Source organism: Trichomycterus rosablanca, chromosome 21, assembly GCF_030014385.1.
Source record: "Trichomycterus rosablanca isolate fTriRos1 chromosome 21, fTriRos1.hap1, whole genome shotgun sequence".
In the NCBI taxonomy this organism is placed as follows: domain Eukaryota; kingdom Metazoa; phylum Chordata; class Actinopteri; order Siluriformes; family Trichomycteridae; genus Trichomycterus; species Trichomycterus rosablanca.
In genome coordinates, this window is record NC_086008.1 from 10,496,854 (window position 1) to 10,514,078 (window position 17,225).

A 17,225-nucleotide genomic window follows, 5' to 3' on the forward strand; every position below is an offset into this window, starting at 1 on the left:
GTCTGAGGTTTCAAATATACTGGACGAATTTGTATACATCAAGTTGATTCTGCAGGTCAGCAGTGAAGATGTGGGAAAATTATTAAGAATAATTATAATAATAGTGTGAAACATTTATAAATTACATCTATACATGTGTGAATTAAGGACCTAGTTTCAATTTCACAGAGCCCAGGACAGGAACTAAATAAACAATACTGTAGAAGGTGTAGAAGAGTAAAAGTAAAAAGCCAACAACATTTCACTGTGACTTTTGATGTGAAGTGATTTCAGTTTGTTTCCAGTTTTGACTGAATTTTACTCATATGTCCAGTCAACATTAAAACACTTTTACTTTCACAGTGTGGCAATGAACTGGCCACAGTGGAAATTTCCATTCAAAGCAGGTGGTGACATGGAAAGAGAGCAAAAACAATTATGGATGAGAGAATGCAAACGGTTTATTAAGGCCCGGCTAAAGCAAGGCACATCTTCGCTTTTATTCAATGCCAGGCTGAAACGAGTGGAAAATTCCCACTCGGGTTATGTTCACTGGTCCACAAACATTAGCCCACTTTCCCTCTGGTTTTATGGTAATGAAGACTAAAGATAGCTGGGTTGTTACCCACTTAAAGTTTTTCATCCAAGCTGTTAGCAATATGTTTCTAGGAATGGGTAATAGGGGCATGCTGAGGAGAAATAACTACCAGGTCTGTTTGGTTTTTAAAAGAGTGCCTTAATTTTCCAGTTTTTTCCAGTTTTTCCATTCATCTTATGCAGTGGTTTTGCAATAAAGCAGCTCACATGAGAGTAGTAAAAGGTACACAACAATTTAAGTTAAAGCTATTTATCCTAATCAGGATCTCGGTGGATGCTGGAGCCTATCCCAGCTCTCAATGGGCGTCAGTCCATCACAGGCCAGACACACATATACATTCACACCATAACACACACACACATCTAAGGGCAATCGATGTCTTTGGACTATGGGAGGAAACCGGGGCACCTGGAGGAAACCCACTTGGACACGAGCAGAACATGCAAACATGCATAACAATATCTATCTATCTATCTATCCATCCATCCATCCATATCTGTCAGTCTGTCCATCCGTCTGTCCGTCCATCCATCCATCCATATCTATCCATCCATCCATATCTATCCATCCATCCATCCATCCATCCATCCATCCATCCATCCATCCATCCCGCCATCTATCTATCCATCCATCCGTCCATCCATCCGTCCATCCGTCCATCCCATCCATCCATCCATCCACATCTAAAACACCTCCCTCCTATACTCACGAGATAAGAGACGTTTCTTCTCTTTCTCAGGCTGGAAAAAATTGACCAGTTTCTCCAGTTTGTTAGAAGAACGAATCTTCCGCTCACTCCAGTACTCACTTCCACTACTGGCTAGTTGGTTGTTTTACTGACTATAGCTGAATATAGATATTATGTGTGGTGATTGTTTGTTTATTAGGATTTTAATGTCATGTTTTACACTTTCGGTTACATTCATGACAGAATACAGTAGTTTATCTTCACACAAGGTTCATTAGTTCACAAGGTTATATCAAACACAGTCATGGACAATTTAGTGTCTCCAATTCACCTCACTTGCATGTTTTTGGACTGTGGGAGGAAACCGGAGCTCCCGGAGTAAACCCACGCAGACACGGGGAGAACATGCAAACTCCATGTTGGTGGCCCTTTGAGGACCACCATAATGCTGACGTGGCCCTCTGTGAAAATGAGTTTTACACCCCTGGTAAAAATAAAAGTAATTAGAGACAAATGCAAGATACTGTATGTATTTTATATAAATATTCAATAATGTTGGCTTGACTTAATTCTCACTTCTCTTGCAGCCATGGTGCAAAATGCACATCAGTTTAATACCTGCCCTTTAGTTCAGGTAATTCACACACTTAACCACTACTCCCAAAATGACTTCTGATCTTTGTATCTCGCACTGTGATTGGTCGTTACTTTTATTAGCATCACATAACTCATTCATGAAGTCATATATGAAGAAAAACATACGTTCCTAATCTGAAAAACACAATCCATCATTGTCAACCTGTAACAGACTTGTACATACACTGAAAGTGTTTGCACCTTGCAGGTATTTGTTCCTCCGGGTTCGAGTAATTAAAATGTTTGTCCTACCTGCATGCCTAAGCAAGCCACCATCATGTGTGTGAGCAGTTTGGCAGCAAACATCGGGAATCTGGAGCACAGGAGATGAGATATGATGGCCAAAGCAAAGCCTAGGAATGGAGACAAAACACATATAAACTTTAAAATAAAATAGGAGATATTTTGTTATAATCCAAAAGCACTGCAACTTCCAAAGGGAACAGACTCGACTTTCCACAGAAGAGGAGAGTTTAAAGCACAGGGTCATTTAAAGAGCAGAAATTAAACAAGAGGCTGGTTGCCAAATTCTTTGAAAAGACAGTCTGACCTGAAAAAGAGCAATTTTACTTTCGCAGGCAACCCATAAAAATTTAATCTCCAGGTGACTTTTATTTCATTGCAGACAGGATGAACCTGAGATATTTCATGTTTTATCTGATCATCTTCATTTCATTTATTAATAAACATCAATTCCTGCATTTCAGGCCTGCAACACATTCCTTGTGAATGTTGCCACATGTTGCCATTCCTTTTCACCACACTTAAAAGACGTTTTGGCACTGAGGATACCAAGCGATTAAGTGTTTAAGGGTTTGATTTTATCCCGTTCTTCCAGCAAACACATCTTAAGAAGCAGGCAGGCCAGTCCAGTACCCGTACCCTCTTCTTCTTCAGCCATGCCTTTGTAATGTGTGCAGCATGTGGTTTTGCATCATCTAGTGGAAAAATGCATGGATGTCCCTGGAAAAGATGAGGTCTTGAAGGCAACACATGTTGCTCTAAGATCTTAATGTACTTTTTTTTGCATTAATGCTGCCAACACAGAAGTGTAAATGACCTTTGCCAAGGGCACTGACACAGCCCCATACCGTGACAGACCCTGGCTTTTGGACTTGTTGCTGATAACAGTCTGGATGGTCCTTTCCGTCTTTGGTCCGGAGCACACAGCATAAATTTTTTTCCAAAAAAAGACCTGGATTCATCTGACCACAATACACGTTTCCACTGTGTGATGGTCCATCCTAGATGCCTCCGAGCCCAGAGAAGTCGATGCCGCTTCTGGACATTGTTAACATAAGGCTTCTTTTTTGCACAGTAAAGTTTTAAGTGCAATTTGTGCATATAACTCTGTATTGTAGTGCTTGACAAAGGATTGCCAAAGTAATCCCTCACCAATGTGGTTATATCAGCTATTGCTGATTTTCCATAGTCCCAATTTTTTTGATTTGGGATTGTATTGTTATTTTCATTTTATTTAGCTGTTTTTTTGTTTTTTGTTTTACCACCAATTTATTCGTGTGTCATTGTATGTCCTCACTGGATGCAACCTACGCTAATCCATTGCAGCTCCCTTGTAAGACATAGCATGTATGTATGTTGGGCAGTTGTTGCTCAGTGGTTAAGGTACTGGATTTGTAATCAAAAGGTCACTGGTTCAAGCCCCACCACTGCCAGGTTGCCTCTGTTGTGCCCTTGAGCAAGGCCCTTAACCCTCAATTGCTTAGACTGTATACCGTCACTGTGCTGTAAGTCGCTTTGGATAAAATGGCAGTCGCAGCTCAGTGGTTAAGGTAGTGGACTAGCAATCTGAAGGTTGCTAGTTTGAGCCCCACCACTGCCAGGCTGCCACTGTTGGGCCCTTAAGCATGGCCCTTAACCCTCAATTGCCTAGACAATATACTGTCACAGTACTGTAAGTCACTTTGGATAAAAGCGTCTGCTAAATGCAAATGTAAAATGTAATGTATGTAGACACCTGATTGGTCGATAGCACTGCTGAAAATTTGAACTCTGGATTCCAGTACTAGTGGGCTTGCATAATTTACCATTGCTCCACCTGAGCGCCTAGGAACAAGCGCCTAGTAACTTTCTCAAATCATATTCTGTAATGTAATGTAATTGTTTTGTGTTTGTTATACTGCATTAATGACTCATATGAAATACCATCGACACAACACATCGTTCCACAGTGGTGCTATGTTTCATCTTGCTTGAGGATGAGATAAAAAAAGTGCTGTATGCTCAACCGTAAAAAAAGTTCACTAATTAAGCATTAAATCCATGTCATGAGCACACAGACACTCTATACACAGCCCTGAGATATTTGTACTGCACCCATACACTCCTTAGATCAGTCTGCTTAGATCAGCTGATTTTCACATGACAACAATGAAGGCAGTGTTATGACAGGACCTGTGGAGGGCGAGGAAGACCAAGCATCAAGGATCAACAACATTACGATGGAGGTTGCATTATCAGGTGCTAGTCTGCTGCAGTCGACACAAAACAGAGGGCACTGGGGGACGCTGACCCATCTGTGCAGCCAACCATCACAAAGCGATAACAATGTAGTGACATGACATTAATGTTTTATCTTATTTTTTATTTATTAACTTAAATGAGGCAAGGTTCAAACCCAGGTCTGCAGGGTCCATATAGTGGTGTGCACTGATTCATTCACTGATTCATTCATTGATTCTAAATGCTAAAATACACACCAGGTTCGATATACAGGTTTAATACTATTCATTCATTCATTCATTGATTCATTAATTATTTCATTAACTCATTAATTCAATCATTGATTCATTCATTGATTCATTCACTGATTCATTCACTGATTCATTCACTGATTCTAAATGCTAAAATACACACCAGGTTCGATATACAGGTTTGATGCTATTCATTCATTAATTGATTCATTAATTGATTCATTAATTGATTCATTAATTGATTCATTAATGATTTCATTAATTCAATCATTAATTCAGTCATTAATTCATTCATTGATTCATTCACTGATTAATTCACTGATTAATTAACTGATTCATTCATTGTTTCTAAATGCTAAAATACACACCAGGTTCGATATACAGGTTTGATGCTATTCATTAATTAATTGACTCATTAATTGATTCATTAATTATTTCATTAATTCATTCATTTATTCAATAATTAATTCATTGATTCAATAATTCATTCATTGATTCATTCACTGATTCATTCATTGATTCTAAATGCTAAAATACACACCAGGTTCGATATACAGGTTTGATGCTATTCATTCATTTATTGATTAATTAATTCAATCGATAAATTCATTAATTAATTCATTGATTCATTCATTGATTCATGCATTGATTTATTTACTAATTCATTCATTGATTCATTGTCAACCTTGCAGTGGGTGCAATTCACTTAGTGTAAGGTAAAAAAAACAGCCCGGACAAGTTGCCAGTCCATCACAGGACATCACACCATACAAATATCCCAACACTTTGCCCGTTTGTCAGCCCTGTAATAAACCAATCAGACTCTAACCTGAGATGCAGATGAACCCAGCAGCGTAGAAAACCTTGTTGTAAGAGGAGAGTGAGTCCGTCTCTGCGTATGCCGTGTAGATGGACAGATGTGAACAGGCGCACTCCACATAGTTCTCAGTGTCATCAAGCACTCGACAGAACTGACCATCAGACAGCCAGCTAGACATGCAAAACCAGAAAAAAAAAGTATTTTAGTACCTAAACAGCCAAAGAATAAAAAATTATGAAACAACATCATTGACCTACCAAAATTATGAAGACTAGTTTTAGCATGTAACCTGTACCAGTCCGTGGGCTATTTATTACCGGGCCGCACAAAACGAATGAATAAATAGAGATCGAGAGATTTTCACTGCTTCTATTTCGGGTATTACTGTGTCATTGTTACCCCGGGGAGGGAGCAGCATCTCGTTGTAGCGAAAAAAGCTCATTTTTACATCGTTTGTGAGAAATATTATTAAAATCTCCCGCCCCTGCTGGTCCATGAAATTATATCTTAAATGAAGCCGGTCCGTGGTGCAAAAAATTGGGAAACGCTGACATAGATCCCTGTAAAATCCAGTTTACTTATTTATTGTTATTAATCAATTCATCACTGAATTATGTAATTTGGTTTTTGATAGGTAAAAGGTTTTAAAAAGTCAGGTCAAGGATGAAATAATCCATATGGCATGGCATGTAAGGATATTTAGTAACTAAACACATTTATACAATATTTACACATGCACTTCTTGTAAACAGAATAAAGTAAACCACCTCTCAGCCGCCTGGTTCCAGAGAAGACACAATGACTGGCGTGGTTTGACCTGTTGGTCTGGTGTGTGTATGCGGTACACCACCTCTCTACCCTCTCCTAAAGGTCTGGATCCTCTGCCTTGTAGACTTACAGAGAAGATCTGCACACACAAACAAGAAAACAAATATTGATAAGTCTGTAACTATATATCTGAAATGCACACACTGCTTCTGGGAAACTGTACTTACAATAAACTGTTTATTCATTTACCCCCTCTCTCACATCAAAATTACACAACAAGGAGGAATTAAAAGACCCAAAACTTACTCGAATGGCTGTGTTTACAGACTGACACTTCGTTTCCCCAAACTTGGGTATGTTTAGCCTCAGGTACATCAGTTAGCGATATGAGAATAGTGAGACATTTACAAGACCTGTACAGGGATTGTACTTATACAATAAAACCCACATCCTCTAAACCCACAATTCCAACAATTACCATCAGGCAGGCGGTGCAGGATGCTGAGGGCAACTAGGAACATCTATAAGAGGTCTTTTTTTTTAAATAAATGCTGTGGAAAGTGTGGATTCTCAGTAGTTCTCCCTGTAATCATGTGATGTGTGATATTTTATGTGATAAATGTCATAATTATTTATGAATGTTTTTTAATGTATGAATGCTGTGAAGGTAAATATGTATGTGTATATGTTTTATGTGTATATATTTACAGTTTTAAGTGTCCGAAGACAAATTTCCACACAGTGGATGATAAATTATTCAGTTCAATTACATTCTATTCTATTCATAAAGCTCAATTTAGTAGCTTAAAACTACTAAATTGAGCTTTATGAATAGAATAGATTAGAATAAAATCACTCACTTGTTTAACCGCTTATCGAATTAGGGTCGTCTGGGGGGGGGGGGGGGGGGGGTGATTGAGGGTGCTGGAGCCTATCCCAGCTTTTCAATGGGCGCAAGGCACACAGTAACACCCTGGACGGGGCACCAGTCCATCGCAGGGCAGACACATATACACACACATACACAGACAATTCAGTGTCTCTAATTACCCTGACTGCATGTTTTTGGAAAACCACACAGACACAAGGAGAACATGCAAACATTACAAAGTGCTTGAATTTATGTGAAGAATAAGGTCTCTACTTTGTTTAACATGAGTTTAAATCATCTAGTCACACAAAACGATCAGTGATGAGGACATCACTGAAATCCCAAGCTGTGAAAAAAAATAACAGACCAACACTGCCACCAGGTGGACACCCCAAAACTAACACTTTACATTTTTTACATTTACGGCATATAGCAGACGCTTTTAACCAAAGACACTTACAGGACAGTGACACTATGTTGTCTAAGCAATTAGGGGTTAAGGGCCTTGCTTAAGGGCCCAACAGTGGCAACCTGGCAACAATGGCGCTTGATCTAGTGACCTTTCGATTACTAGTCCAGTTCCTTAACCACTATATAAACTAACACTTTATAAACTAGAGATCACCTTGTCATTCAGAGAACTGGCTTTTTTGTTGGTGAGGAACCAGTGCTCGGTACTGTACTCTATGAAGTGCACTTTCTGGCAGGCAGAGGAAGCAATGCCACCCCCTGGCACTACTGGCACCTCCAGCAAGGTTTCGGGCAGAGTGAAAGTGTCTCCGTTCGTGCCTATAAAAGTGTGACCGTTGATCTGTGTCGGATACCAGTGCAGGGCAGCGATGGTGAAGTAAGGACAAGTATCAAGGATGGTCTTTCCTCTGGAAAAAAAGGGCAGAAATGAACCAAAGTCAAAACTAAGTACTGTACATTAATTGTTAGTCATATGAGAATAAACACATGAACCTGGGAAGCTACTTAATATACATATGTAATGTGTGCTTGCATGGAAAAGCAGGCTACAATAAGCATGTGTAATCTGGACTCTTGGGCGAGTCACACGCCACAAACAAAAAAAGAATAATAATTAAATACACAAACACAGGCACAAGCGAACAGGCACGTAAACACAAAATCAACTTGTACATGAACGCCCCCTTGTGGAGGCTTACGCGTTACGTTTTATTATTTAAGTATATTTTGTTTTGATGCATTGTTTTGTGTTGCCTGGGTCACGGTAAAAATCATGGACAAAATGTGGGTAGTTTAGAACAGCGGAACCCAACCTTTTTTGCACCACGGACCGGTTCCATATAAGATATCATTTCACGGACCGGCGGGGGAGGGAGGATTTAATTATACTGCTTACAAATGATGTAAAATGCTCCCACCTAGGAGTGATACGAAACAATAACACCCGAAATATAAGCAGTGAAAACGGCCCAGTAACAAATGACCCATGGACCGGTACCGGTCCGCTGCCCGGTGGTTGGGAACCGCTGGTTTAGAAAACGTTTGAAAGACTTTGATCTAGACTTTTAAACACCTGCACAAATACACACAGATGCAGACAGATGCAGAGGTATAACAAAAGCCTTTACCTTTGACCTTCCGTCCTGCATGGCGCGTCACCAACCAGCGAGAAGGCAAAGCGTTCGGCTATCCCGGCCAGGTGGCTCAAGCCTAGAGTGTCTGCGCGACTTGGTTTGGATAGCGCACAGAGAAGGTTGTAGGTCAAACCACGGCTGCTGTCTGTCAGTGGAGTCTGCTCAGCCTCGCTCAGGATCTGGTTGTAGCATGAGAGACATAAATTATTCAGGGTGAAAAATCAGTTCAGACATTTTTATGGTTTCCTTACGTTTTGCCAAAAATTAAGCATAAAACACTGAGAAAAAGGCGAGAACAAAGAGAGCCTACCTACAAAAAAAAAAAGACTCACTAATGTGAACAATTACTTAACACTACTGGTCTCGGTATGCTTCTCGCAGGAATTTTAAAAAATCGAACGGGAAAATCGGTTATCCAGATTTTGTCCGTTAAATCCGAAATCTGTTAAACGGAGGTCCGTTAAATCGAGGTTCCACTGTAATTGATTAACTGGCAATAGATGTGACTGAAAACCTAAACACAACATTTAGGGAAGGTATCCACACACACTCATCCTCACCTTCCCCAACGCATCCAGCACTGCGGTCATCTGTTCCCGTGTCATATCTACGCTGACTTTATTGATCAGTCCCTGCAGTACACGGTCCACCACCGTCTCATCCAGCGGCTGATGGAGCTGATCCAGCAGTGCCCACACAGCCTGCGTCTCCGTATCTGCAACCAAAGTCACGTTCGCTACGCCGTACACCGGGTGAACCCTCGCCCCTCCGGTAGCGTCGGAGAGAAGCACACGGAAGCGTTTGGGCGTGGGGTTGGAGGAGCCCGCGCTGGGTGTCAGGGTGACGTCCAGAGCGGCGTTCTGCTGGCCAACCTCAAACGTGAGCTCACCGTCAGCCATGACGAAGTCCATGCCAGCCACGGCGGGCCAGATCAGAGTGGGGCCCACAGACTCGGCCTTTGGAAGCTCCTGCGGCACAGGTGAGAGAAAATCACATGACACTTATGAAAAGTGGCCAAAAGTATGTGGACAGCCTTTGTTAATAGGCATTATTGTCACAATATTGATACAGGATTATAAAAAGAAATACATAAATTACATGCTTTTAACTTGGGCTATGACCCTGTACACAACTTTACTGTGAAGGAATCCAGTGACCCGACCAAAACTCTGACCGTGACCTCACTGAGAATCTTTGAGATGAACTGGAATGTCAATTATTTGTCAGACCTTTGCGTCTAACACCACTGTCTGACTTCATAAATGCCATTTTGACCAAATGGCCACAATGTCCAACAGGCACACTTTGAATTCTTGTGGAAGGCTTTTCCAGAGGAGTGGTGGCTGTTATAGCAGCAAAAAGGGCAGCTTCTCCTACACATTCAGGCCAATGGATTCAAAATCAAATCAACGATCCATCAGTTCAAGTTTTTCCCGAAGGAAACCCATGCAGACACGAAGAGAACATGCAAACTCCACACAGAAAGGACCCAGACCGCTCCACAGACCGGAGACACTGCTACCCACCGAGCCGCCCTTGTTTTGTTTCAGCATGACTCAACACTGGTGACACATGATTCAACACTGGTGCAGCAAAGAGCCTTCCCCAAACTGTTGCCATAAGTCTGCGGGGGTATAATCTCTCAGACAAGTGCATAGTCCACTGACCCCTTCTTATTCTACGATGGGGCTACGATGAGGCAAGCTGTAGCCTAGTGGTTAAGGTACTGGACTAGTGATCAGAAGGTCGCTGGTTCAAGCTGGTTCAAGCTGGTTCAAGCTGGTTCAAGCCAGGTTGCTGCTGTTGGGCCCTTGAGCAAGGCCCTTAACCCTTAATTGCTCATACTGTATACTGTAACTGCAATGTAAGTCGCTTTGGATAAAGGCATCTGCTAAATGCCTAAAATGTAAATGTTATTCGTCCGCACTTCGGTGGATTCACTCATGAGACCAGTCTTGCACATGGAGAGTCATGCACTGATCTCCACGTTCCTTCATTTCTGTACAGGCACCTCGGGCTAAAACCAGGGTCCTTACACAGCAGTAAAGACCCCCACCCTTTTTTTAGTCTGGTCTTTTCCCACCCAGCAGACTAGTGGCCAATTTTATGTGCTACAGGCACTGCCAATTGTGACTGCTAGGGGACGCCCAGCCGACCGATAGCAGAGCCAAGACTAGTACTCTTGAAGTTCAGAATCTCAGTGCTGGTGTGCTAGCAAATTATCAATGTAGGCACCACTTGGGCTTCTTACAGAAATACGGACAAAAATAAACTTTTGCTTACTTTGTAGCAGAGTCCCTACCTGGATTCGGTACTTCACAGAGATAGCTGATGCCACACTGGCTTGCCTGTAGACCTGCAGAGTCACTCTGGTAGTTTTGAGCGTGACCACAGGCAGCCGGGAGCCAACGGCAAAGTACACCAGCCCCCGTGGGTCATCGCTCTCCAGCATGGTCACGTTGGCAAAACGGGAACTCTGATTAATGGCAGCGCCTTCGCCTACCTCATAGATCTCCACCAGGAACCAGATCTGGAACTCGGGGTCCTACGAATCATAAACACAAGACCACATGGGGTTCAAACAGATCTGAAATAAACTGGCTTAAAAATGCTGGCTGGCTTTCTCAATTTGTGGCTCTTCTGATGACCTACATCAAGGGAACTGGAAAACTGAGTAAAATCTATTTTTACTGACCTTCTTTTAATGAGAAATACAGCTTTGATAATCCACTTTTAATAACTTGGCTGCAGGATTGTTCTAACCAGGGACAGAAACTTAATTAAATGCTTAGATACTATGGCTGTGGTGTATGGGAAATGCTAAAACTAGCTTTACATTCTATAAAGAAGATTAAAAAGAACAGTAGTCAGTCTGATTAAAGAATAAAAATGCAATAAAAGCAGCTTAAGGACCATAAAACAAAGCAGTAGATGAATAAGTAAAATGCTAGCTAGCATTAGCATGCTTTTGTACCTGATCAGGTCGGACCTCCAGATCAAGGAAGCACAGCACCTCTCCTCTGCTGCACAGAGCCCGGCCGGAGGTTTGCTGTAGTTCTCTGGTCAGATTCACACCCTGACTGAGCACAGCTTGAGCCGTGAGGCTAAACGTGGCCCTCCAGTACACGAAAACATCCTCAAACGCCCTGTGTAACACACAAGCACAGTGTATTTGTAGCCCAAAACATCAACTCATTCTACAGCATCCAAATACAGTGTGGTATTTATTTATTTATTTCCTCCCAATCTAGTCGTATCCAATTACCCGATTGCATTACGCTTCCTCTCTACTGATGCTGACCTCCACTCCTCACTGAGGAGAGTCGTGACTAACACCCCCCCGACATGTGTGCAGTAGCCGACTGCATCTTTTCACCTGCACAAGGCGAGTTCATATGTGAATCAGCTTTGCACACGGAGAGTCACACCCTGATCCCATTATTCCTCAACTCTGTGCAGGTGCCATCAATCAGCCAGCAGAGGTCATAATTGCATCAGTTATGAGAAATCCTTTCCAGCACCCCCGAACAACATGCCGATCACGGTTCGTGTAGCCGCCAGGGAGCCGGTGCTGACGGGTGGATGTGTACCTGTTCTCCTGCCTCTGGAGGAAGAGTCTGGTTGTCCTGTTGTCAGAATCTTCATCCAGAACCTGACCTGACTGAGATCTCAAAGTGAAGCCCACAATTCCATTGTGATGATCACTTCCTGAGATGAGAAATAATAAAAGTATGTAAAATAAGGTCAGACATGATGATATGCTACAGCTGCCACTAAGGTAATTCACAGCTAAATAAATACATAAATGAGGTTCTGATACACATATACACAAACTACTGCAGTGCCTGGTGAAGGAACTAACTTCTACTAAGTTAAAAGCCAGATCTATGAGGTATATACTGTATATACATACACTGTAAGGTCAAAAGTATTTGGACACCTGACCATGAGCTTGATGAGTCAGTTCAATTTAAAGTGACATCTATATAATCTTTTTAGCTATAGTAGCAGCCACTGAAGGGTTATCACAAGACTTTTGTGCTCATTCAGTCAAAAGAGAGTATAACTGGGCATGATAGTCTTGATGTTGGTCAAGACAGCCTCAATTAATGTTCCAGTTCATGTCTTTATAGACCTTGATTTGTGCACAGGGGCACAGTCATTCTGGAACAGGAAATAGCCTTCCCTAAACTGGTGCTACAAAGTATGAAGCAAATAATTTCCTTTATATAATTGATTTATTGTACCTGTTAGCAATTGCTGTGGCCGAAACACATGGATTCAATAATTAGTGGTGTCTTAATACTTTTGTTCATATATTGGTAAGTAATTTGTAAATCTGTTTATTTTATTATATTATATTTTATATATATTATATATTATGTATATTCATTATACGTATATTATCATATATTATATATTTATTATTTTATTTTTAATGCCATGTTCAACAAGTGTAATTTTATGGCAAGATAGGTATTTTGTTTATGTCTGCTTATTTTATCTCGTCTTTATATTTTTGGACCATTATATATTTTTATTTATTTTTTTATTATATTACTTAATTTAAAAATAATAATTTTTTTTTTTTTAAATAACATTATTTCATAGATATATTTCATAGAAATATATATCTGCTTATTTTATTTTGTCTTTATATTTTGGGACCATTTTATATTTTCATTTTTATTTTAATTGTAAACCATTTACCATTTATTATTTTTTATTATTATATTATATTATTTAATGTAAAAAAAAAAAATAATTTTTTTAATTTAAAGTAACATTATTTTATAAGTAAGGTTTTTTGGACCAAAATATAATATATTTAAAAAATATATTTAGATTTTAGATATGCTCTTGTTGCTACATTTACTTGTAACACCTTTGTTTAAACCATGTTTTAAGAAAATAAGACCAAACTGACTTTAGGAAGATAGGTATTATGTTTCTGTCTGCTTATTTAATTTTGTCTTTATATTTTGGGGCCCATTTTATATTTTTATTGTAATCTATTAAAAATATAATTTTTATTATTATATTATAATATTTAATTCAAAAAGAATTCTTATTTTTTTTATTTAAAATAACATTATTTTATAGATAAGGTTTTTGGACAAAAAAATGAGAAAGTTTAAAAAAAATAAGACCAAACTGACTTTAGAAAAGCTGTCAGTTCAAAAGGAATTAATTTTACACCAGACAACATTCGCTGTACCTACCGAGGATAATTATTTTGGCAAAAGAAGTAAATCCTAATTCATCCGGTGAGCTGACGAGCTGTGCTCCCCCCTCAGGCTCACTCAGGTAGATAAAGAAGACCTCCTGTGCCTCTGGCTCCTGGTCATTCAGAATGAAGAGGCTGACCTCAGCCTCCGTCTGCCCCTCTAAAAGAGTCACCACCTGCGACTGGAGTGTAAAGTCTTCTCCTTCCTTCGCCCATGTCCCATTGAGTTCCTGGAGGAACGGAGCGCCGTGCAGATCTGGAGAAACCAAGCCTCCTGCATAAGCATGAACCCGGACGCTTATCATACCGATCTGCCCTGCTGTCCTGCGCACTCTCAGGCCAACTTTTTGGGACAGCACCCCTCCCTGTCCGTCTTCAGTAGCGCGGATCAAAGCAGGGCCGATACTCAAAAATCCGAATCCTATGATGACATCATTGGCGAGAATAGAGATGGTAGAAATGCTGTTTACAGACACGATACGTGGATACGCACCAGGCAGCGGATAGTTAGCACCGAGAACGCGGACGTCAGTCAGGTTTACATAAAACGTCTCGTTGGGTTCCATTAACGAATCATCCAGAATGGAGATGTTGATAGACGCAGATGTTAGCAGGCCATCAAACAGCAGGCGTCCATCATTTACCGGGACAAAATCTTCACCGGGATGGGCGGTACCCGGGGACGATTTGTAGTACAGCTGTGTGCGGTTGGTGCGAAAGCCATAAAGGCGCTGGATGTAGATCGTGATGGTCTGAACGTCCTCTTCAATTATGAGATGCCGAGAACCTGGAGCGAACTGATAAAGACCTAACGGCTCCACCTCCGCCACGGTGTGACCAGGCCTGAACACAAAACACAGGTCAAATGTATGTTTGGGGTCAATGTCCTACAAGAACATCCAACTAAAGAATATTAGGATCGTCTCCTTTGTTATAATTCTGTTCACTTTAAGTAATGCATAACAGCATCATTATTACTGACAGTATGTACAGTAATGTTAGGTTTAAATCATTTATCTTTTCTCCTTTGTTTTTGTATGATCATTGAGGCCAGGGTAGCACTGGGTAGAACTGTTGCCTCACAGCAATAAGGTCCTGGGTTCGATTTCAAGACGGAGCAATCCAGGTCCTTTCTGTGTGGAGTTTGCATGTTCTCCCCGTGTCTGTGTGGGTTTCCTCCAGGAGCTCCAGTTTCCTCCCACAGTCCAAAAACATGCAGTCAGGTTAATTGGAGACACTGAATTGCCCTACAGGTGAATGGGTGTGTGTATGTCTGCCCTGCGATGGCCCCTCGTCCAGGGTGTTATTGTGTGCCTTGCTCCCATTGAAAAAGCTGGGATAGGCTCCAGCACCCCCCCGTGACCCTAATTGGATAAGCGGTTTAGACAGTGAGTGAGCGAGTAAAATATCAGTAACTATTACATGAATTTGGCTCCTTTGTGTGACAAACTAATAAAATTAAAGACATAATACTTAAAAATTTTTTATTTCAATTTAATAATTACCTGAATTTGGCTCCACCCGGTGACTTGGATTCTATGCTGGCCAGGTGAACAGCTTGTGCAACAGGCACAGATGTATTACTCAAAGCCATAAAAGATATAGACGCTCCTCTCTGGCCATGTAACAAGGTCACGGTGCCTACAGACCAAACCAAACGGCATTAATCAAAGATGTGAAAAAAAAAACAACAACTGACAATTATCATGTATTTGTGTCCCACACTTTGTTTGTTTGTATGTTTGATGCCAACTAACCTGAGCTGGGGGTGATGACTGCGGGCTGGTAACCTGACGGACTCTGGCCAGGAGGAAATCCAGCTTTCCAATGCACGCTCACGTCACCATAGAGACCCGTCCTGCTCACTAATGCATCACAGCGTCCGGTCACGACATCAGACACCTGCAGGGCCAAAGAGGAAAAGCCCACCTGGAAAAAACAGCAATAACCAAGAGCTTTAAAGCATGTAATGCTGTATGTAGAAATAAAACAGCCTTTATATATAATATAAATATATACACCAATCAGCCATAACATTAAAACTACCTCCTTGTTTCTACACTCACTGTCATTTTATCAGCTCCACTTACCATACAGAAGCACTTTGTAGTTCTACAATTACTGACTGTAGTCCATCTGTTTTTCTACATACTTTCTAAACATCCTTTCAACCTGTTCTTCAATGGTCAGGGCCCCCACAGGACCACTACAGAGCAGGTATTATTTAGGTGGTGGATGATTCTCAGCACTGCAATGACACTGACATGGTGGTGGTGTGTTAGTGTGTGTTGTGCTGGTATGAGTGGATCAGAGCTGCTGGAGTTTTTAAATACCGTGTCCACTCACTGTCCACTCTATTAGACACTCCTACCTAGTTAGTCCACGTTGTAGATGTAAAGTCAGAGACGATCGCTCATGTATTGCTGCTGTTGGTCATCTTCTAGACCTTCATCAGTGGTCACAGGACGCTGCCCACAGGACACTGTTGGCTGGATATTTTTGGTTGGTGGACTATTGTCAGTCCAGCAGTGAAAGTGAGGTGTTTAAAAACTCCATCAGCATTGCTGTGTCAGCACAACACACACTAACACACCACCACCATGTCAGTGTCACTGCGGTGCTGAGAATCATCCACCACCTAAACAATACCTGCTCTATGGTGGTCCTGGGGGAGTCAGGACCATGGAAGAACAGCATGAAAGGGGGTTAACAAAGCATACAGTGACAGTGAGTGTATAAACAAGGAGGTGGTTTTAATGTTATGGCTGATCAGTCTATATATATATATATATATGCAATAACAGCACTGACCTCAGCATTGGCAGCCTCCTCAGGCACAGACACAATAGCAGCCCTGGCATCCAGCTGCACCCGTGGTGGAGTGCTAAAAAGTGTCCCGATCAGACTCACATTTGTCAGCTCCACAGTGATATTAAAACCAGTTACCAAGAAAACCTGTAAAGAAAACCAGCCCAAAGATCAACTCAGTACAACAGGACTGAAAAACTTGACCAGTAGGTGGAATTGGTGTATTCTATGGGGTAATCCAGGGTACCGTAACATGCCAGCGAAATGCTAATATAGATAACATCTTAATAACAAGCTTACAATTCTATTTTACGAGGGATCTTCAAAAAGTTTCCACACTTTTATATTTTCTTTGGAGACAGTGAGAGTGGGAGGAGTAGTAATTGGTCGTGTCTGAGAGACTGAGAGAGCTTATAGTCCGGATTTAGCGGCATCTGATTTTCTGTTTGGATGCTCAAAGAGGAGGAAGAAGACTTTCATGTGATGAGTGGTGAATCAGCCTGAAACAATTC

The 17,225-nt window shown here is 41.1% G+C and overlaps 1 protein-coding gene across 1 annotated transcript in view; it reads right to left on the reverse strand.

The window, feature by feature from the left end:
* The window catches only part of adgrv1 (adhesion G protein-coupled receptor V1), a 176,827-nt gene that overhangs the window by 70,712 nt on the left and 88,890 nt on the right, over positions 1-17,225 (reverse strand). The window contains exons 70-82 of the mRNA XM_063017738.1: positions 16,717-16,860; positions 15,663-15,834; positions 15,411-15,546; positions 13,901-14,748; positions 12,269-12,386; positions 11,653-11,824; positions 10,981-11,223; positions 9,239-9,646; positions 8,673-8,857; positions 7,700-7,952; positions 6,203-6,342; positions 5,445-5,605; positions 2,154-2,254 (exon numbers count right to left, since the gene is read on the reverse strand). Of these exons, the coding sequence (XP_062873808.1) occupies positions 2,154-2,254; positions 5,445-5,605; positions 6,203-6,342; positions 7,700-7,952; positions 8,673-8,857; positions 9,239-9,646; positions 10,981-11,223; positions 11,653-11,824; positions 12,269-12,386; positions 13,901-14,748; positions 15,411-15,546; positions 15,663-15,834; positions 16,717-16,860 (3,081 nt within the window). The remainder of the gene's footprint in view (positions 1-2,153; positions 2,255-5,444; positions 5,606-6,202; positions 6,343-7,699; positions 7,953-8,672; positions 8,858-9,238; positions 9,647-10,980; positions 11,224-11,652; positions 11,825-12,268; positions 12,387-13,900; positions 14,749-15,410; positions 15,547-15,662; positions 15,835-16,716; positions 16,861-17,225) is intronic.